Genomic DNA, 23371 nt, shown 5'->3' with positions numbered 1-23371 from the left:
TACAATCTTTTTTCTAGTGTATATAGCAATTTGACTATTTGATAGAACATTGATTATATGCAAACCAATAGGACAGCTTAGTTACCCAGAATAATATCAGTAAATGGATCTCTCCTTTTTATAGGTATGCCACTAATAATATATTGCTTCAGGAATTCACCAATTTTCAAAATAAAGATTATTGAATTGGGAGCTGGATTGGTATCTTCATTTTTGGTTTGTTTTTTTAGGTGAATGGGTAGCTGAACGGGTTGCAGCAGTATAATTGTCAAAGGGCTGCAACAGGACACAAAAGAAGATTATCAAAGGGTTGTAGTCATCAACAGGCTCATTGGACTCTTAAAAGTGTCATCAACCACTGGAGTTTGGAGTGGATGATGAAGAATGTATGCATCAAGCTTTAAGATTTTACCAATTTTCTCCTTTATTTATTGTGCTTTATTTGCAGAAAAAGTATAACTGTCAATATTAATAAAATCACCTGCTCAAATAAGCAATCATTTGTTTCACAAATGATCACACAAAACAAATAGCACCAATAAACTTAAAATAAATGAAGCAGAAACTGAAGAAAAACTACTAAAAAGAAAAGAGAAAGGTGAAATTTTACTTATGAAAATATAGTCACATGGATGAAGAAAAGCTGTTCATAGATTGAAGAAAGACAACAAATTGACCTTCAAGCTACAGGATTCCTTGGAGGAATCGCAGCAAAAGGAACCTATCAATTGAAGCACATATGTATATTAGAATTTATTAATCTGTGTATTATTTATATGTGGAAAATTTGGCAAAAAAAAGAGGAAAATTTTTTCTCACCAAAGAGACTCTAGAGAAAAGGTGTATAGACTCGGAGGCTTCTTCTTACAGTTCATAAGGCAGAGGAGCCAGCACCATGCGCTGATAAATACGTCTATTCCATGTTTTTTATTTCGTAAGTCACTGGAAAAAGTACAGGCTAAGTGAATAGGAAACCTATTTCTTATCATAACTGGAATAAAGGAAAAATCACATCTAAACAGATATTCCTCATCATAATCGTACGGTTGTTGAAAATTGAATAGAAAGCATGATTTGAGCGGAAAATTGAATAGCAAAGCTGATGAGAATAGAATGCCATACCTAATCTAACAAAAAATCCCCAATTTCACTCCTTTAAAGTACAATTATCACGTGAGTGTCCAACAATTGGGCAACATGAAATTGATACAGAAATGGGTTAAGTAGTTCACCTGCTCCCAATTTTCCTCCTCTGAAGTACAAACACCATGTGAGTGATCAGCAAATCAAGCGTCTGCAGAAGTAGCATTGACCCATTGGCTTGAAGAGGGAACTCACAAAGCCCATCTCCCAAATCATGAAAAAATCCAAACTTTTTACATGCTTGAAGAGGGTTGCTGACCTGCTGGGTTTGGTAGTATAGGCGTTTGGAATTGGACTTGCTCAGAATAGGTGCGCTTTGTGTCTACCTTGTATATAAGAAAAGAGCCAGGTTTAGTGTTTTCCTTTCCTCTTGCCACATGGCTTCTTAATTATCTGACAAGTGGCAAGGTAAAATATTTCTTGCAAATTGTCTAAATCTATAAAGCTTCTCTTGTCCGAAGCCTTCTATTTCTTTTCCTTCTTTTGCCTTCTTTTGCCATTGCACTGTTACTGTAGCATGCTGTCTCATTGACACATGGCACTCTTGGTGAGTTTTTGAGCTTTCAGTCTTTCCTTTTCTTTTTATAGGCAACGGTAGATAGATAGATTGGATTGCATTGCACAATGACCAAATTTGGTCTGGCCTTGGCATTCAAGTATGAGGTCCAATTATTTTTATTGGATTTTTCAATTTGTAAGCTTTTGATAGATGTAATTCAATTACAAATTATTATTATTATTATCATTATTTCAATTTATATTTATTATGATGTCAATTTGAGAGAGTATTTTTCAGATCATCGTATTTTCAAAAACAAAAAGAAATATTTAAAATTGATTTCAAGCTCTAGGTCTTGGACAGATGTAATCCAATCATAATATTATTATCATTATCATTATTTGAATTTATATTTATTACGATTTGAAATATCATTTAAACTTATATTTCACAGATTAACTTGACTTTATTAAAAATCATAGAATTCTATTCGTCTTTTTGAAAGTTTATATTTTTTTTTATTTTTTTGCTACGTTGTTAATATAACTTTTGCTATTTTTGAAGCCGTCAAAAAATGATAGAAAAATTGTCACATTTTCAAAAATTAAAAGAAATATCCAAATCTGATAGCAAGAATTTTATTATTTTAATCTACATGCTAAAAAAATATTTAAACTTTCTTAATCAAACCTTGGCTATTTTTGAACTCGGAGGAAAAGAAAAAGATATCTTCAAAGTGGGAAAATGATAAAAAAAAAAGAAAAAAAGAAATTGGTTCCAATTTGTTATAAATGCAAAAATGAAATAGCCAACTAATAGAATATACACTTTCGAATCAATTTTATTTTAATTTATTGATATGTGAACATTTGTCTTTTATTTTGACAAAAAAAAATTTTGTTGAGCAAATGAATGCAATAATTTTTGAATGACAAAAAATATATGCATTTGTTTTTTTAAGGAATGGCAGGGTAAAATGTTTCTTGCAAATTGTCTGAATAAAGTTTCTCTTGTCCGAAGCCTTCTATTTCTCTTCCTTCTTTTGCCATTGCACTGTTTTTTTCTCAAATTGCCGTTGAATCACTTCGTAGCAGCAGAAAAAAGGAAGACTTCACTGGTAAATTCAAACCAAGTACAATCCCTAAAAGAAGCTGATTCTTGGGGCAAGTGCAATCACGTGCATGTGGAGGGTTATTGTGGTTCTAACCGAAAGAAAGTACAATGCTTTGTTCAGAAAATTAGTAGAACAGTAGCATCTTTTGTAAGTTCATATTCGGCTATCTGAGTGGAAGAAACGGAGAAGAGGAGATTTTGCTACCAAACCCAGCAGGTCAACATCCCTCTTCAAGCCTTCTATTTCTTTTCCTTCTTTTGCCATTGCACTGTTTCTTTCCCAAATTGCCGTTTAACCCTTTTCCTCCTTTCTCTCTACCACACGGCTCTTCTGAGCACAAATTCGGCGCATTTATCCTCAGCAAGTCCAATTCCAGCTGTCTATGCTACCAAACCCAGCAGGTCAACAACCCTCTTCAAACATGTAAAAAGTTTGGATATGACAACAGATTATAGGGGCCTAGGCTGTGCTTAGCACAGCCAATAACCTCCTAGTGGTAGAGAGAAAGGAGGAAAAGGTTTCAACGGCAATATGACTGAGAAAGAAACAGTGAAATGCCAAAAGAAGGTAAAAGCTTCGGTCAACTTGTCAGAGGATTAAAAAGCCTGGGACAAAAGATAAGGGGAGGACTAATGAGAATTGAGAAAGGAACGGTTGCATGCCAAAAGAAAGAAATACAAGGCTTCGGACAAGAGAAAGCTTTAGACAATTTGCAAGAAACATTTTACGTTGCCACTTGTCAGATAATTAAGAAGCCACGTGGCATAAGGAACGAAAAACACTAAACCTTGCTCCTTTCTTATATACAAGGTAGATATGTGCAAGTCCCAAAGATCTTTCAATTGCAGAGTGCCAGTTTCAACTCTCAACCTCTAATTTAGACAGGGATTTTAAATCACTTATGACGGCGAATATACCTTTCACAAGTTGTTTATTAGGAATCAATCAATTGCAAAACCAGACAAGTGGTCAACAATCAACATGCAACTATTTGCTGCAAAACCTCCATAAGAATGAGCATATGCTTGCACGTCTGAGCGCCGTTGAGTTTTAGATTTGGATAATTTTAGAAGCCTCTTAAGATTTTTAATAATTTCATCTAACTCCTCTCTAAATTTAAAAAATTACACTAACATCCCTTATATTTACTGTTTGGGTAACAAAATTTATAGAAAGACACAAAATTTTATATGAGAAACCTAAATTACCTTTCTTGTTAAAAAGATTTAAAAAAAAAAACTTTTTTACATTCTTCACTATACCATCAAAACCACCAACACTACCATCCTTTTACCTCTATAACCACCAAGAAGTCCCCACTTCTATCAAAACTACCTTAGGCTGCCAATTAGAGAAGAAAATAAAGAAAGTAACAGGAGACTGTCAAATATTCTTTTCTTTCTACCATTAGAGCCATGTCACCACTAAGATTTCTATCTGTGTTACTTACTATCATATTCCTAAGGCATAGTTTTATCAAATTTAAAAAAAAAAGCAAAAAAAAAAAAAAAAACCACATAGAGATGTTCCAACAATCCAATGTAGGCTACTAGTCAAAAAAAAAATTACATCTTTTGGTATACCATATAAATCACTTTCAGTAAAATCCATAACAAAAAAAATTCACTAAAATAAGCTGTTTCAATTGGTAATTATTTTAAGATGTTACAAAAAATTTTCCAATGAGTTTTTTTCTGATTTTTTTCCTATTTTTTCTCTTTTAAAAGTACAAGTTTTTTTCATGTAAAATAGTGAGAAAGGTAAAAGCTATTTTCAATAAGATGTTACAAAAATTTTTCCAATGAGTTTTTTCTGATTTTTTTCCTATTTTTTCTCTTTTAAAAGTACAAGTTTTTTTCATGTAAAATAGTGAGAAAGGTAAAAGCTATATTTACTAACTCAGAATATCAATGGAGGTCGGTATAATATTTAAAATTAAAGGGAATTTAAGTGAAATTATCAGAAACTTGAGAGGAGGTTTATAAAATTATCCCTTTAAATTTTCTGTACAAGCTACACGCCCTTCTCAGCAATGTTGCCGTAAATGCAGCCAAGGAATGTGAGACCCCTAACAATACTCAAAAATTCTTTTGTTGCATGAAGGGTTAAAAGGAAATGAGATACAAGTTGTTTCCAAAATTTGATGAGTGAATTAACGGTGTGGACCGTGGATTTATGCAAATGTTGATTTTGGCCTTTGTTAAAGAAATTGTTTGCGTAAGTAGTGAAGTGAATTGCATAGCCATCCTCGATGGAGGCTCATAAGCCGAGCAAAGAAACCTAACATTTTCATACAGATGGACTAATTGGACGAGGGAATTAAATTAACCGGCTGCTGTTTTTGTCAATTGAAGTATAAAATATATATAAGCAGAGATAAAATTCCAAGAGAAGCTCATTCGAAGAAACAACCATAAAGATTCTGACTAGTGATTAGAGAGACAAACACGAATTAATGTTCTGATTAGCCGATAGTTATTAGTGGCCAAGTCATCATTAGACTAATGATATTTGACTAAATCACTACAGATTTATAAAATGCCTTGATTTCAATCAGACACTTGTCAAAAATGTTTACAGCATGTGCTAAACCAGTTCTTTCTGCAATCTTCAATTATTATCTTATCCTTGATCGTTTGGACTTACACAGTATTAGGTTTGTTTGCTGTTAGTCCTTCTAGCATTGGCGAGCCAATTCCCCTTATCATTACATTTAGTTTTCCAGTCAAGCGCTATCTGAGTTTAAAAACATATCTAACATTAGAGAGAAAAAAGAAAAAGAAAAAAAAGAGGCACGTCTAACATCGATGTTCATTGGTCTAATCTCCATTATCATCATTACACTATCTATGCGGTTAGGAATAACTCCCTAATCATTACACTATCTATGAAGGATGGAATGTCGCAGCAATAATCAATTAGCTTATATGATAAAAGACTTGATTGACGCTATTGGATAGATTGAAAGGAGCAACTAAGACTACGAAAAGAGAAAAAGAAGAGGGGGGGGGGGGGGAGGGGAGTTCCAACTTTACAATTCTTGAGGTTTGAGGGAAAGATTTTCAGGACAAATTATTAAATAAGCTTGATGTATTTTTCATGTTTTGTGACAACCAGAAAAAAATGTGGTTCTTTTGAAGAAGGCAGCCCCATGCAACCCCACGACGTTCATATTGCATCTATGCTTATCAAAATTTTTCACGGGACTCTTCTGGACTTGAAGAACCTAGAATGGGAAGCAAAGCATAATTGCTAATGTACACTATAGCTGTTACAATTTTATTTGGTTTTGGCACATCGTTCTCAAAATAGGTCTCCTATGGCCTAAATAGTCTGATGTTGGTCTTTTAAAATACTTTTTTTTTTTTTTGGAGCTCAAAGGAGATTCCAAATATTACAATAAAAAGAAGGAAAGAAAAGAATTTAAGAGTCGAATCGCGAATTTCACGATCGCCTAATTAATGTACTTACCAATTAAATTGGATGTTGGAGATAAAATTTAAGTACTTCAATAGATTACGCCTTTTTTGTCTGTTCTTTTTTTTTTTTTTGCCAACAGGGAAGGGTTAGGAGTCATGGGATTTAAGACGCATTGAGGGTAGAGCTGTTAAGTCAATCGAGTAGCTCGAAAACTCATTAGAGCTCGGCTCGTTAAGGCTCGAGCTCGGCTCGTTAATTTTGGTTAACGAGTCGAGTTCGAGCTCGAAACATGCTCGTTTACTCGGCTCGTTTGATACTCGAGTAGCTCGTTAATGAAGGGCATATTTGTCATTTTAGAAATTAAAATTATAAAAATTAAAAATTATAGGTTTTTATTAAGGTTAATTTGCACGAGCTCGAGCTCGTGAAGTTCGACTTGTTTGTGATAAATGAGTCGAGCTCGAGCCCGAGCTCGAGCCACATGTACATTTAACGAGCCGAGTTCGAGCACATTTTAAAGCTCGTTTTCCTAACGAGCTCGAGTCGAGCTCGGCTCGAATTAAACTCGAGTCGAGCTCGGCAGCCAAATACTCGGCTCGACTCGGCTCGATTAACAGCTCTAATTGAGGGACAAGGGGATTTTTTGGCCTGGTTTTTGTCCTAATGTAATCAACTCCTTTGTGTGTAATCTTCTTCGTAACTTCTTTGTGTGTAATTTACTTTTTTCTACCCTTTCTGGGCTCAAATAATCTTCACATGATTCAAGGCCCAATAAAAAATGCTGCTTAATAATTGAAAGTGAGCCCATTTATTTCCACGGAGGCATTTGCTGATTTGCAGTCCTAAAACGTCATTTACTTGTCATTAGGATATTTGATTCCGACAATTACTGGGAAATAACCAGGGCTTCTTCTGGTTCTCCCAAGTCCCGCCTCACTGCCACTGGGTAGATTGTAGAAATGGTTAACCTCTCGATGGTACTTTCTCTTTGCTTTCACTTCCTAGTTGCTAATTACTATTCCGGTATCTTTATCTGAATTTTGGTTTCTTGGCTTCTCTGATTTCCTACCTGATTAATTGGACACAGAACCCAAAAAGAGTTTGAATATTTTGCTGGTTTTAGCATATAGCTGATTGCTTTTTATTCTATCTGATCCCCAGTTCATCTTAGGCAAACATTACTTAATTTCTTTTCCAGTAAAAACGTATCATACAATAATCTTGGTGGAGGTTTTGGTAGTTTCAAACTATAGGAAAAACAAAGAATCTTTGAAAATGCAAACTTTAGGTGATTTACATAATAATTTCTTGGGTCCAAAATGATGACATGATTCTCATGGGTTCCAGAAAAAAGCTTTGTTACTATCTTTTGGATCTACTTCTTGATTGAGTGCATCTAGTTTCAGAAAATTCTTTAAAAAAAAAAAAAAAGATTTCACCAATAAGGAAATTAGGCGTGGATTTGGTTTTCATAGAATTTATCTATTATGTTTGATCTTTGAGGTTCTGGGATTGCGTGAATTTGCTTGAGATGTTTCTGCTTGCCTTCGAGTGATTTAATTGATAAGAAATTTCAACCTCTTATGGTTTTATATTAAAAAACGGGTCTAATAAAAATTGCGAAATCTTTGTTGGATTCGTAAAAGTGAAAGCCATTAGTTTATAAGAAAGTAGACGGTCATGTACCCCCCTGTTTCAACTATTTTTTCCTGTTCGATGACTGAGCTTCTTTACTTGGTTAAAGATCACTTTGTTGGTCCTGTACTTCTTTAAGCCAAATGGTGGAGTCATGTAGTTCAGCTTGATTGGGGAAAACCGTGGACAACAACCGGAACTTCCTTGGTAGGCAATCTTAAACTGGGGCTGGAAGCAAATGAACTAGAGAATAGATTGAGATACAATGATAGAATGGTGTTGTATTTTCTATGATTATCTTTACAGTATATCTGAAAATGACTATCAAGTTCCTTTTGGCTAACCATTTATATTTCAATTCATCCTAAATCCTAACTTTGTCGATTTCTTCCTATTTCTTTATCAGCTTGGACACTATGTTGAGGTTTACTTTTTTCCTTTAATTGACTAAATGATTGTTTCAAAGCATCAAATCTGGAATCAAACTCATTTCTTCTGGGTAATGTAGACACTGTGACGGTGAACATGAATAGTATACTTTCAGTGCTCTGGTTTTACTGATTGTGGCATTGAAAGTCCTTGAGTTGTAGCGTAAGTTCTTTGTAACACCCCAAGAGGTTTGGACCTTTTGCTTGTGATTTCATTGGAATCTTAACTGGAAATATTGTGTAATACAGCAAATGCACTCGGTTAGCTTTTCTCATTTTAGTCTATACTTGAATCTTGCTGAAGATTTTTTTTATTTCTTATTCAGGTAAGTGTCAGGATTATTCCATCTTAGCTGTTGAGCTCATTCGTGGCAGAAGGAATGGCAACTTTAGCCCATTCAACATCTTTCTTATCGGTGGGTAGTCTATCCTCTGACCACCATAAGCAATTGAAATTGTGGAAATTCCAAAAGCCACTAACAAGAAGAGGCTTCAAGCGCCTTGCTCTTTGCTCTTCAAATATGACCCCGTGGGAACCTGCGGAGATTGCGTATGCTCCTGCTAGCGATGCTGAAGGTAGATTCTTGCAGAAGTCTGGCACTATATTTGAAGCCCTGAATTCAGAGAAAACTGATGAAGCTACAGCAAAAAATTCCAAAGAGGATGCAAGTCATCGGCCAATGTTGCTGCTCCCCTACCTGAGATGGACGGTGTGGCTTTTGGGACCTCCCATTCTGTTAGCAACAGGCATGGTGCCCACCTTGTGGTTACCAGTTTCGTCAATTTTCCTCGGCCCAAATATTGCCAGCCTTCTTTCATTGACAGGACTGGACTGCATTTTTAATCTTGGTGCATCCCTGTTTCTCCTCCTAGCTGATTCTTGTGCTCGTCCAGAAAATTCTGGACATGTTTTCGGCAGTAGGCCTCCTGTTAGTTATCAGTTCTGGAACATGGTTGCAAACATAATGGGCTTTGTTGTTCCGCTGTTGACGATGTTTGCTTCTCAAAAGGGTCTGCTTCAGCCTTTTCTGCCTCCTATATCATATTTGGTTCTGTTGGGTCCCTACCTTCTCCTTCTGTCTGTACAAATACTGACAGAGATGCTTACATGGCACTGGCAGTCGCCAGTATGGTTGGTGACCCCTGTTGTGTATGAATCTTATCGGTTATTGCAGCTGATGAGGGGGCTGAAGCTGGGAGGTGAGCTCACTGCACCAGCATGGATGTTGCACACCATCAGGGGACTGGTTTGTTGGTGGGTGCTCGTTCTTGGCATGCAGCTCATGAGGGTTGCGTGGTATGCTGGTTTTACAGCTCGTGATCGTCGTCAAAAAGAGCCTTCAGTGCTTGTTGGTGGTAACTAGTTTGTAGGGCCAAGCCATTTTGCTGGCTGCATAAGCAAATTGTAAGTAACAACTGAATTGGTATAGGTTGTATACGTAGAGCAAGGCAATGCCTTCATACTTTGTTTGGTTCATGAGCAAACCAATGTTCAAGCATTGCGTGTATGTCTCAGTTATTGCACTTGTGATGTTTAATTTTGATTTGTCTTGCATTTAGTTTATTTTCACATGCTTTTCTTTAGTCTAATGTTGCTTAGCTCTTCATATTAACGATACGGACACCCCAACAAATATAGACGAGGTTGCTATTTTTTGGAATAACGAGGAAGATAATATGCCTCCTTTGGCTGGTAATAAAAACAGACGTTTTCAAGGATAGAGATTACAGTTTATGCCCTCTGTTTCTACTGGTAAACATCTTGGATACCATGCAAATACTTAGCTCCATTCATCTTGGATATAGTTTGACAATTGAGTATTAACTGGGAAATGGTTGATTCCATGTTAAGAAAGACATTTTCAATCTCCCAATATTAATGAAAGAGGAGGAGATTGAACATCAAAGAGACTGTAGAATTATATGATCTATGAGTCTTTCTTTTTCTTTTGTCAAAAGATCTATGAGGTTTTCTGCTCAACCATGTTTACAAGCTTTTGTTTGCTTAATCGGCTTCTTTGATTACTTGTTCAAGATGTTGACCTTCAAGAGCGTGGAGCAAGAGCAGTTGTAGTAGCAACAGTACCTGAACATTTTCCGGTGTTGATTGATCAAGAAAAATTCCTACAAAGCCCGCCCCCAAAAATGCACCACACGATAGCTAGGCAGGAATCGAAACGATAACCTCTAAGTAAAGATCCCATCAGCGAACTACCGCCTGAGGCTCGCCCTTCCACTTGATAAAGTTGCAGTATCTGGCTAGACATATTTGGGCCCCACGTGAGCCCTTCAATTGGATTTTTAATCCTGACAAAAAAAAAAAATTGGATTTTTAATTTAGATCTCCACTGCTATTAGTGCGTTTGTCAAAGGAATTTGTGGGCCAAATTTGTTGAGATGCCGGAAAGACGAGCATCAGTAAAGCGCTGATTCCAGATGACAAATTTGTTGAGATGATGGTTTTCTTTCACACCATAAAGTTGGTAATAAGAAGAAGAAAGTGCATTTTACCAAAATATGCGATCGTGCGGCCAAGGCCATCTTCCTGCGCTCTTAGATTCTCTAGTTGTGTCGGTTGTACGACTTTTCTTCGCTCCTCTAGTCTTCCCTTTTGCACTAAAAACAATTGTACTAACTTCTTTTGGCACTCTTGGCTCCTAATTCTAGCCAAACATTTATCTAATTGTTGTAGCTGCACACGAAACGAAGAGAAGACTGAATCTCAGCCTTGGAAATTGGATGTTGGAGGTCAAAATGACACAGGAATCTCTGAAGACGACTTTCAGGAAAGATCTGTTCTCTTTTTGGTAATTTTCATCATTTGATCCAATTGAAGAAAAATTCTTCTTTGATGAACAAGAATATTTATATCCGGTGGAGCATGGATTGAAGATTTACTCCTTTCCATTTTAGGGTGTTTCAAAATGTTGGTTATCTTATCAAATTTAAAATTACTTTTGATCTATTTTTTTCAATGTTACCCCATCTTTATCTACATTTCATACTAGATTCAAATTTGAAAATTGAATTTTTAAAAATAACTTTAAAAACAAATCTACTAACATCACCGTCAAGTCACTATACTTAAAAAGTTGAAATATCAAATAGCGTGTTTGGATTGTAAATTATTTGAAATATTTTTACTGTAGCACTTTTTGTGATGTGATGCATGTGAGATAAAAAAATAATTAGAAAGATAAAAAGGTGTATTGGAAATTGTAATGGTGATATAAGCAAATACTCCCTCCGTTCCACTTTGATAGTTCTGTTTTCTTTTTTCGTCTGTCCCAAATTGTAGTCCAGTTTCCAATTGAAAAATGTAGTTGTATTTTAATTTTTCTAAAATATCCTTATTTAATATAAGTTGTTATTACTATAAACCTACCCCATTTAATGAGAGTTGATTCTCTTTTTACCATCAATTCAAGTTTCCATAAAGTTATACTCTAATTAATGTGAGGGTATTTTAGAAAAATAGATATCTAAATTGATTGTTCCAATAAAGTTAACTATTTTTTCTTAAACTATGTGAAAAAATAACCAAAACTATCAAAGTGGGACGGAGGAAGTATATAACATGTAATTTGGGACGGAGAGGATACTTTGAACTGTTGTTGACTCTACAAAATGGCATATTTCTTTTCTTTTATGATCACACGCTCACAGCTATCTACCGCAAAAGGGAGATAGAGGAACAATAGTCAGGTAATGATGTACGAGACAACAAAAATTTTAATGATGTCAAAATGTTATAAAGTAGCACCAATTGATGCATATTTAAGATATTTTTCATGCACTAGCATGTAATGAATTCGTAGCATCAGCAATATATTGAAAAAAAAAATTTCTCCTAACCCCTTCTGCAATTTATCTCACCTAAACAAAGATTGCACAAAGTAGGGTTACAAACGAATCGAACCGTTCGTGAGCAATTCAAGTCGAGTTTGAGTTGGCTAAATCAAATTCGAAGTTAAAATATTAAACTCGTTAGTTCACGAGCCAACTCGTTAGTTCACGAGCGACTCGTGAGATCGAGTGTATATATATATATATATTATTTTAATAATAAAATTATATATATATTCATAATTTTTAATTATTTATTAAAAATATTATTTTATTTATTTTTAAAATAAATAAAATAATTATTTTTTATTTTTTCAAACTCGAGCTCGAGTTCGAACTCGACTCGAATTTAAGTTGATCTCGACCTCGAGCTTTAGATTGACAGCTTATTGAATTCGAGTTTGATAAAATTGAATCAATACGCGATTCAATTAGATCAAAACTCGATTTGACTCGACTCGTTTGTAGTTCTAGCACAGGAAACAAAAAGGAGAAAACAAAGAAGGTGGAAGACTTGTATTGAGAACGAAGGCTGCTTATACGCAATAATTAGAACACGACTATGGTAGAAAAATTTCTTTGTGTTGAAGTTATGTTTATTATATATGTACATGTTCCCTGGCTCTAATTAAATTGTGTAACTGCGAATTGAATCTTTGAGTAAACCTACTGACAAAAGACAATCGAAATGCTTGCTTCCAAGCTATCCTTGCTCTTAAAAATACCGAAAAAAAAATTGTTCTATTTGGATTGCCATTTTTTTTCAAAAAAAATTTACACTTTTTGTAAACGTATTTTTCAATTAATTTTTTTATTTCGCATATATCAAATTTATGAAAGTAGTTTTTGCCACTCTATATATCGTATGTCTTCCCCTTTTAAGTTTTTCAGGAATAACGAACACCCGGTAGAAAGCGAACACATTATTCCTGGTACGGTTGCATGCCCAATTTGCAAAGAAACTCTTGATGCTTTGCTGAGGGAGGTGGTAATTTGGTTGGTAAGGAAATTAAAAGGAATTGTGGGTTGAAACTTAAAAGGAATTAGGGGTTAGAGCTCTCCCTTTTATAACGTGTTGGGTTGTTTGCATGTGGTTCAGGCACTACGAAACCCAAAGGAATCGTCATAAGTAAGGAGAAAAGTTACAGAGATTGACTGATTGACATGCTGAAGAAGGGAATCATATATTTTTGGGAAAGTTGCAGAAACCTCCCCTGAGGTTTCTGATACTTGCACTCACCTCCTCTATGATTTAAAAAATTGCACTCACCTCCCCTAAACTTACTAATTCTTTGCATATTCAGTCCAGGTAATTAAAATTTTGTTTTAGAGAGTGAAATGAGAAATTTGTGCCAAATTTGCCCTTTGTATTACATGCCAAGTAGTATTAGCAAAAGAATGATAAAGTACTTCAAATCAATTAACAATTAATAAACTTTAAGGAGTGTAGTTTATAGGCAAATAGGTATTACTTATTCAAAGTACCAACTCTTTATGGGCATTTTATTCTCAAACATTTAATTTATGATAAATACATCAATGTTTATAAGTAAAATTCAAAACATGTTATAGTTATATTCTTACAAAAAGGAAACCGGTGGGTTATCTATTTAATGTAAATTAAATATTTAAAAAAAAAAAGAAATGACCATAAAGTATTAATTTTTTATGTTTTCCTCCATTACATGAACAAAGTATCGGCTCTTTATAGGCATTTTATTTTGAATCATTTAATTTATGTTAAATACATAAATGTTTGTAACTAAAATTAAAAAAGTGTTACACTAATATTTTTATGAAAAGAAAATGATAGGTTATGTATTTAACAAAAATTAAATATATGAAAGTAAATACAAATTTAAATTTGATACCTCTATCAGGCAATTTAAAGTTAAAAAAAGATTTGTATTTTACCTCTATTCACGTGATATGGTCTCAAAATCTCTATCGGGCAATTTAAATTTAAAAAAAGATTTGTATTTTACCTCTATTCACATGATATGGCCTCAAAATCTGAAACCTCTATTTAAATTTGTATTTACTTTCACATATTTAATTTTTGTTAAATACAAAACCAACTAGTTTCCCTTTCGTAAAAATATTAGTGTAACACTTTTTCAATTTTAGTTACAAACATTTATGTATTTAACATAAATTAAATGATTCAAAATAAAATACCCATAAAGAACTAATACTTTATTCATATAATGAAGGAAAGTCATAAAAAATTAATACTTTATGGGCCATTTTTTTTTTAAAAAATATTTAATTTATATTAAATATATAACCTATCAGTTTCCTTTTTGTAAGAATATTACTGTAACACTTTTTAAATTTTACTTACAGACATTGATGTATTTATCATAAATTAAATGCTTGAAAGTAAAATTTCCATAAAAAGTTGGTACTTTGAATAGGTAATGCCTATTTACACGTAAACTACATCTCTTAAAGTTTGTTAATTGTTAATTAATTTGTAGTACTTTATCATTCCTTTGCTAATATTACTTGGCAAATAGCACAAAGGGCAAATCTAGCACAAATTTCGCATTTCACTCTTTAAAACAATATTTTAATCGTTTGGACTAAATATGCAAAGAATCAGTAAGTTTAAGGGAGGTGTGCGAAATTTCTTAAACCACAGGGGATGTGAGTGCAAGTGTTAGAAACCTCAGGGGAGGTTTCTACAGTTTTCCCTATATTTCTCAAATAGTAGTTGCCAATTTCTAAAGATTTTCTGCCTCCCCCCAAAAAACACGTAATGGTATAAAATAAAGAAGATAATTCTTCTGAATGTGAAAGCTCTCTTAATTATCTTTGATACGTTACTCGTGGTTCATGTGTTAATTTTGTCTTGCTACCGAACATTTTCATCAAATAAGGACAATACATATGGCTCCGTTTGGATTCAGCATTTTTGAAAAATAATTTTTTCATCTACAATGCTACAGTAATACACAAACAAAAACAACTCCAAAAACACCATATCCAAACAATATATCAAAAACAACTCCAAATATACAAAAAAATTCGGAATTTTCGATTTCAAATTATGCGAATTTGGTTTGAATTCAGTAATGAAGTTTTTGACATCCAAAATAGAAATCAGATTTTTCGATTTCAATTTCGTTTTATATTATATATATATTAATATTTATTTATATATATAATATTTTTTATTTCAAATTTGTTTTATAATATGTATATTAATATATATTAATATTAGTTTACAAAAGAAAGATAAGTCCTCGTTGCTAAAATCCGATAAATTCTCTTAATTTTTTGACGTCTTTAAATCACAATTTCAAGTAATCAAACCGAATCACATATTTTCATAGAGCTATGAAACAAATTAAAAGTGTTAAACAGTATTCTACGTATACAAATCATAAAATAGATCGGAAAAAAAAAGAACAAAAACATTCCACAAAAAAAATTTGTTTGGATAGGGTATTATTTGAAATATTATTTGGAATAATTACTGTAACACTTTTTGTGATATGATGTATGTGAGATGAAAAGGTGATTGGGAATATAAAAAGGTGGGTTGGGAAATGTGTTTATGATGCAAGCGAAATATTAATTGAGATATAGAAACTATCCAAACAAATTCCATTCTTTTTTAAAAATTTTCGGCTAGCAAGCAAAACGCAAGCCCTTACCCGAGAGAGAGCTCATCAAAATCTAAAGCGGTTGTCTGTATAGAACGACTTATAGCCGAGCAAGTCCGTGTGGCATCCAACACAAAGACAAAACGCGACTGTCCCACGCTTCCTCTCTACGCTTCATTTAAGAACTTAAAAATTATTCATAACTCTCCAGATCGATTCCAACCCATTACCCCTCTCTCTCTCCCTCTCTCTCTCTCTCTCTCGGAAAACCAGTGTTCAGTCTCCACCGATTGCCGGGAAACAACTTTCAGTCCCTTTTAGCCGTAACCTCGGCCGGAAAAGTAACAGTTACTCTCTTTTTAAGTAACTAATAGAGGATCGTATTAACAATGAGTAACGAGGAATTGCTTCAAATCGAACCTCAAGAGCTCGAGTTTCCATGTAATCTCTCTTTCTCTCTATCCAGGCTCTTAAGCTACCATTTTGGTTTTGTTCTTGAATTTTTTGGAATTATTTTACTTTTCAGATCTGCAGTTTGATTTTCTTTGCTTTAATCAATTTTTTTTGCGTGTGTTTTTTGATTTGGTAAGTCGAATTGAGGAAGCAGATCTCATGCTCTATGCAATTAACCAACAAAAGCGATAACTATGTTGCGTTCAAGGTAATTGTAATTAATTTTCACTTTCACGCATAGAATCCTGCAAGTATGTTTTGCTGAATCTTGTGCCCTAATTGAGCAGAAGCATGGTTTTTAAACTATTTTTTTGTATTTTGTTGCGAACAGGTGAAAACGACCAATCCGAAGAAGTACTGTGTACGGCCTAACACCGGAGTTGTCATGCCTCACTCTACTTGCGATGTTATAGGTTTCTCTCTCTTTCCTTTCTGCGTTTATGTATAGGTGTATATTTTGTGGCTGTAGGCAGGGTGGTTTGAGTGATTTTGTGTTTAAAGTGGAGCTGACTACTGGGAAGAATTTCCTGTTTACCATAACAAAAACTTCTATGCTTTATCGGGAGACTGCATCTTTTCTGATTACAAAGAAAAAGTGTACTCGTAATGATTGGTTTACATGGTTGTTCTTTTATTATTATTTCAAATGTAGAACTTCAAAGCCTAATATATTACACTAGTATTAAGGGAAAAAAGTAATTATCTTGTATTGGGGTGTGTGTGTGTGTGTGTGTGTGTATGTACGAGTGTTCTTATGCGTGAAATAGACGGATGACATATTGGTATCTGATTACAAAGAAAAAGTGTACTCGTAATGATTGGTTTACATGGTTGTTCTTTTATTATTATTTCAAATGTAGAACTTCAAAGCCTAATATATTTACGCTAGTATTAAGGGAAAAAAATAATTATCTTGTATTGGTGCGTGTATATATATATATATATATATGTACGAGCATTCTTATGCGTGAAATAGACGGATGACATATTGGTATTTGTACATGTGTCAGTAACAATGCAAGCGCAAAAGGAGGCTCCGGCGGATATGCAATGCAAGGACAAGTTCTTAGTCCAAAGTGTACTTGCAAGTCCAGGAGCTACGGCCAAGGATATTACATCCGATTTGGTAAATTTCATCATAGCATGTGAGTCATTTGATATTTCACGGTGTGCGATTAAAACAAGAGTGGTTCATGTGAATTCCTTGGTTGTAGTTTAATAAGGAGGAAGGACATAATGTTGAGGAGATCAAGTTGAGAGTTGCATATGTTGCACCTCCACAACCACCATCACCTGTGCGAGAGGGATCTGAGGAAGGTTCATCTCCGAGGGCTTCAGTTTCGGACAATGGTACCATCAGTGCATCTGAGTTTAGTACGGTGAGCTCCTGAGATGTCCTTATGCTTTAAACTGAACTTGAAGGAGTTGTATGTGAATGACAATTTTATGTACTTTAATTTTTGCAGGGTACAAGAACTCTTGCTGAACCACAGGTTTTAAGATCACATGCTGACGCACAGGGTTTAAAATCAAATGTTGAGTCGGTAGACAACTCCTCAGAGGTCATATCATACTCTTTCTATTTTTTACTGATAATTTGATACTTTCTCTGTTGGTAGGAGGCTAATTGTTGGTGTCCTATTTTATAGATAACTGGGTGTTTTGTCTTGTGCTATTTAATATTTCTAGGATTGGTTGATAACAAGATTCTTCCCTGACTCATAGGGCATTGATTTTATTTGAATCACTACTCTCATCTTGGGTTTCTTAACTTTTGAATATAGTTTCATAAAGGCTAGTGTTAATTTCATGAATTATTGTCCAGGCCAGAGCAAATTTGCACTATATGTTTTTGTCCCCCTCGGCAATATCAAATTTTCTCATTACCTAAAGCCTCCCCTCATCTCGCCACTCTCTCCTCTTTCGTCTCTGCTTTCACTTTCTTCCCTCAGCTCAACGCTGTTGCTTTCACAGTCAGCAGTGATCATCAACTAAAGCGCAAATCTAGCATTAGATTAGAATTTTGAAATGTCTCAATAAATGATATAGTACCATTTCTGGGGGTAATATAGTACTAATTACTTGTGGTAAACCACCTGAAATTGTACAACATAGGATTTATATGAGAAGCTTCAACAAAGCACCCAAATTCGTATAACAATCATAGATAGATAAGCACATGGGATGAAGAGTAGAGGTGGCAGCCATAGTTCGCCATATCATCCGAGTCCGAGTTGACTCGGATGATATAAGAAGCTTCAACGTAGGATTTATATGAGAAGCTTCAACAAAGCACCCAAATTCGTATAACAATCATAGATAGATAAGCACATGGGATGAAGAGTAGAGGTGGCAGCCATAGTTCGCCATATCATCCGAGTCCGAATTGACTCGGATGATACATAACTGGATCAAGGCTTGCCGCTACGAGACCGACACCCGACACTCTGATTTATCCATTTCCATGACAACTCGTCCAAAATTGGCCGATATCACCTGAGTTGGCACAGAGAAACGAAATATCAATGAGACTTGCCCAAGTCTTACTGAGTCGTCTTGGAAATCAGTGAGCTTCAGTAGCAGAGACCAAATTAACAGTAATCATCGACCTATTAATATAGAGGAGCAAGGATATTTTCTTTAAGATTAGCAGCTTCACCTATTTGATATTTGGTGAAAATTGTGATAATTTTCAGTAAAAGTAAAGAAGTTTCATTCAGGGATAGGTTTGAGAAGGGAAACGAAAGAGGAGAAAACAGAGGCAGGCAGAAGGAGAAGGAAGAAGGATCATGGAAGGGATGGGATGGGTTGATTTTGTAAAGAAAATAAATTTGAATGGTCTTGGAAACTTGGACTATTATGGTGACCCATTTCAGCCCAAGTAGCTAGACGGCAGATTGTGGGCCTAGAATTATCTGTTTTTGGTACAAGGAATTGGAGGCTCCATTTATTTTCTTTATTAATCAGGTTCTTTTCTTTTTTGTTTTCACTGTCACTTTGATTGCTAAGGTTGAGTTGTAATTTAGTCTCCTTTATAATAGTATTGCACCACATTATATAGCATATGATTATTTCTATCATATATTTGGATTTGATATGTCTCCTAAAACAGTGTATTTGATTCTAGAATCAATTTTCTTTGTGATACTTGTTATGCTATTGGTTAAATTTACCGATTATCCCGATTAATGTAGGCATACAGCAAATCTAATTTGATCATTGTGCTTGTTATGGTATATTTTCTATTTTAATGATTTTGTCAATTTTTGAGGAACGTTGTATGTTAAAGTGTGTGTATCACCCAATTTGCGACCAATGTGGAATCACTGTGTCTGATATCACGACTGTGACAGCCAACCATGGTTGCAGCAGGAAGGGAGAGATAAATTTCATTGGATGGGAAGGCAGGGTGATGCCATGGTGTTTGTGGGGCTGGGAGGATGATGCCTCAAATAGTTTTGAAGGGGCTGGATGTGGAGGATTGGAGCAGGAGGTGTAGCAGGGCAAGGGGGGATTTGAGCCGGACACTAATTGGAGAGAGAGGTTTGAGAGACCCATGAAAAATTAGTGAGAGAAATGATTTGACTTGGAGGGTAATTTTGTCAAGTAAAGAAAATTTGCTTTGGCTGGAAAATAATTGGTCTGGCATTAACAGCTGCTTTTCGTAAATTGTGTTGCGTGATTTTATGTGCTAAGACCCTACTATGAATTTCTTGCTTATGTAGCATTATTATAATTATTGAGTCTTAATTTGCTGTGGGTGCTAAACTTTGGACATTTGTTTGATAAAAGCACTTTGCCTTATTGTAATTGAATTTGACAAATTTAACAAATCATTTTTTAATTTCTCATTTATTTGGGAACCATCTTGTTCTGCCATGGTTTAATTGTATGCTGAAAGTTCTATTGAAGTTCTCCATGTCCACTTGTTATTTGACAGGAGTATATAGTAGATTTGTCACTTCTTTTTTAAGTGGGGATTTCAGTTGTGTTTTCTTGTTTCTTCCTTCATGCCCCTCTACTGGACCACTTGCATTCCCATGAATAGTGTGTGGATCTTTTCGGATTCTCTGGGGCACTGATTATAATAAGTTTGTCGTCTTTCTTTGAACTTTTGAGGGCATATACTCTAGGTGCTGGAGATATGTAGAAAAACAATTCTTCTATCAATAGTTTGCAATAGAAATATTCCTCCAACATCATTATCTGGGGCTTTTTGCTACGCATCTAAGTTTCTCGTTTGAGCCTATCCACATAAGCTATTCTAATTACTTGCATGTTACGTAGAAGAGAAAAGGAATCAAAGGTACTGTAGCTAAAGCTGCTGATGGTTTCTTACTTCAAGCAGCAAATGCTAAGTTACCATAATTAATTAGGGGAAAGAACTTTTGGTACCTTAGACATTGAATTTGAATTAGCTGAAACTGGGATAGCTGTTCAGGGCAAATGGCAAGTGAGTTTTTGTTTTTCACTTGGCCTGCTAATTTAGGTCACTATGATGCTTTATTGTTTTATATTTAGCTCACACTTTTCCTTAGTTTGAGCCTCTTACGCAGAGATTGCTATTCATTATATTAGTTTAATTCAAAAAAGAATGTTTAATTTGAAATAAAATCAAAATAACTCATTTGGCTGCAGTTCATGACATTTTATGATAATTTTATGGATCCACATGTCTAGGTTATTGTTTGGATAATGGACTGATTCTTGGCAGAAAGTGCAATCATGTGTTTGAACTGAACTGCTATTTTGCTTCCTTGTTTCAGGTCAAGGCCCTCATTTCTAAGCTGACTGAGGAGAAAAATTATGCTGTTCAGCAAAGGAATAAGCTTCAGCAAGAACTGGTAAAACAAAGTCATCTCATTTGATCCCTCTAGTTGCACCGTGTTTTGCACCTTGGTGTTTTTGTGTTTTACTTGTACCACATTTGGTCATTCAGATTTGCATTATATGAATTGTATTCACCTGAGACATTCCCAGTGAATGTAGTTTGTCCTTTTTTCAATTATAATTTTCCTTTCACAACCACTTGAGGAACTTCTAGAAGTCCACAAATACCAATGAACACCTTGTGGAATTATATGAGAAGGTAAAAAAAAAAAATAGCAATGAATATGGAGTGTTTTTAAACAGCTAGGCATGACAAGTGAAGCAAATAGCACTATTTTTCAGCGTGAAGATATGAAAAAATGGCCTAATATAATGACCATGAAGATTCAATCAGAATAAGCTATATTGTAAGAAAAATGTTAACCAGAGACCACTGGACTATGTTTTTTATAGGAAGATGCGCATGCTATAGCTGTACAACATGAATACATATTATTCATTCACTTGAGCCTGAGGAAGGATGCATGAATTTGTATTGTGAAATGTTCTAGGATAGTTTATGATCAATAACTCTTATTTCCTTGTTTTAATTTCATTCTTTTAGGAAAAAACAGGGTCTATTTTATTTTTGATTAACACCTGGATTTTTTTTTTAAATTCCAATTTATTTTGAGCCAAGTAGTGGGTGAGTACCTATTTTGAATGTGTCAAAAAGTAAGTGCAGCTGCTATGCTGAATTAGGATTGCTTTACATGAGAAATTTGAGTGAAATTACTGGCTTGGGAAATTTGGATTTTTATGGACCTGTAATAGATTGCCCCTTAGCTGTATCATATGCATAAATCGGGATATTATGTTGGCATCCTTTATTGTACCAGATGAAGTACTACCAGGAGAAATTCTGAATGGAAATATGCCACTTTCTGAAGCATATACCTGAGAACCCCTATTTTTCAGCCCTTTTACATCCATTTTGGTGACTTGGAAAATTGAACTAGCTGAAGCTTGTGTAACAAAATTCTGCAATTATTTAATGACTTAGATTTGTTATACAATTCTGGATAGTAAGATTACAATAAACTTTTTGAACATTCTGCAATAATTTTACTTTATAGGAACAAAATTGCTCATGTTTAGAAATCCTGGATGTTTGACAAGATTTGCATTTAGCACATGCAGTTTAGATATGTCAATAACTTTGATAGATTTCTGTATGATATTCGAATGATGTTTTTGAGCATTCTGCAAATGATATACACAAGTAGAATGATAGTCTGGAAAACCTGATGTTTGAAAAGATTCCAGATGCAGTTTAGATTTGTCAGTGCCTCTCAGAAATCTGCCCCTTGGCTTTACCCCAGGCTTAGAGATGGCTTGCTGGATTGGTCTATTTTTATCTATTGATTTTCATTGTGAATTTTTGTGTGCAAAGGTCCCGTCGATTCAGAAATAGCTCATTTGATGCCCACTGTCTTGAGTTCTTTTTTTTTTTCCCCTTGATTTCTCTGTTTTGCGTTTTGGCCTGTATGGTTGCTTCTGATCTCTCATGGTTTGGTATCTGTAGGGTAGGAGAAGGGGCAGTAGGATATGGTGCTAGAAATCTTTTTTTTTTTTATAAGAAATATCTCAAAGTCAATAGCTTATGTAGATGAAAGCCTTGGGATATTCTGCCTTCTAACTCTCTGACCTTTGTCGTGTCATTTACAGGATCTATTGAGGCGTGAAAGTAACAGAAGCCGTGGTGGCATCCCCTTAATGTATGTCATTATTGTGGGTCTCCTTGGCCTTCTCCTGGGTTATATTTTGAAGAGGACGTAATCAATGGAGGTTTTGCATAACCTGCAATATCATGTGTTACGTAGCCTGTTTCAAAAAAATTTAGATCATTGAAGACAGAAGTACAACTGATCGGGAAGAGCTCTGTATTGTGTGTAGCCATCTGATTGACTTTAGAAACATGCTTAAGAAGGTGCTTGATGGGTTTTTCTTATTGCCTTTGGGGCTCTAGAGCATTCATTGTGTGACTAATTGCTTTAACATGTTATGTTGGTAACTCAATGAGAGGGACATAATTTTTGTCATGCATTTTGTTGGCTTTTGCCCCGGTAGCAGTTAGACCTGCACGCGCCTATATTGAGTGGTCATACTTAATTTTCCTCTTTGTGGCCCTGATATAAACAATTATTGATTCATTTTCTCATTGTCTATTGTTGATTTGTTATCCAAGCATTTGAGGGTTTAGTTAACGTGTATACTACACAGCATATGCTAAATGCTAAACTATTCGATTTGGAACCTTCATGATCTGTTCTTTCAGTTTCATTAAGCACGCTGCAAATCTGCTGCCGTGGTTTGATGCGTTCGTAGAACTTACATTAGCCATCAGTTATTG

The 23371-nt window shown here is 34.7% G+C and overlaps 2 protein-coding genes across 3 annotated transcripts; both read left to right on the top strand.

Annotated features, from left to right (window-relative positions):
• The first annotated feature begins 7048 nt into the window (after positions 1 to 7048).
• LOC113762329 lies at positions 7049 to 9798 on the top strand. 2 transcript variants are annotated; one of them, XM_027305724.1, is made up of 2 exons: positions 7049 to 7153; positions 8566 to 9798. In XM_027305724.1, exon 2 carries the CDS (start codon positions 8620 to 8622, stop codon positions 9601 to 9603), a length of 984 nt encoding a protein of 327 aa, XP_027161525.1. In that variant the 5' UTR covers positions 7049 to 7153; positions 8566 to 8619; the 3' UTR covers positions 9604 to 9798. The 2 variants fall into 2 exon arrangements, with proteins under 2 accessions (XP_027161525.1, XP_027161526.1); XM_027305725.1 differs by lacking the exon at positions 7049 to 7153 and adding an exon at positions 7445 to 8018.
• Positions 9799 to 15859: 6061 nt separating this feature from the next.
• LOC113762190 (vesicle-associated protein 1-2) lies at positions 15860 to 23186 on the top strand. The gene is made up of 8 exons (XM_027305514.1): positions 15860 to 16137; positions 16287 to 16357; positions 16481 to 16562; positions 17160 to 17275; positions 17364 to 17528; positions 17616 to 17711; positions 20916 to 20993; positions 22687 to 23186. The coding sequence occupies exons 1-8, from the start codon at positions 16086 to 16088 to the stop codon at positions 22795 to 22797; spliced, it is 771 nt and encodes a 256-aa protein (XP_027161315.1). The 5' UTR covers positions 15860 to 16085; the 3' UTR covers positions 22798 to 23186.
• The last annotated feature ends 185 nt before the right edge of the window (positions 23187 to 23371 follow it).

This window comes from Coffea eugenioides, chromosome 2, assembly GCF_003713205.1.
Source record: "Coffea eugenioides isolate CCC68of chromosome 2, Ceug_1.0, whole genome shotgun sequence".
NCBI classification, from domain to species: domain Eukaryota; kingdom Viridiplantae; phylum Streptophyta; class Magnoliopsida; order Gentianales; family Rubiaceae; genus Coffea; species Coffea eugenioides.
This window is presented reverse-complemented; position numbering and strand designations above follow the sequence as displayed.

Bases quoted from the DNA above. Each gene is read 5' to 3' on its own strand.
- LOC113762329 (XM_027305724.1), top strand. From the start codon at position 8,620: ATGGCAACTTTAGCCCATTCAACATCTTTCTTATCGGTGGGTAGTCTA.
- LOC113762190 (XM_027305514.1), top strand. From the start codon at position 16,086: ATGAGTAACGAGGAATTGCTTCAAATCGAACCTCAAGAGCTCGAGTTT. The intron at 16,563-17,159 runs GTTTCTCTCTCT...TACATGTGTCAG, and splicing joins CTCTACTTGCGATGTTATAG to TAACAATGCAAGCGCAAAAG. The intron at 17,712-20,915 runs GTCATATCATAC...TCCTTGTTTCAG, and splicing joins CGGTAGACAACTCCTCAGAG to GTCAAGGCCCTCATTTCTAA.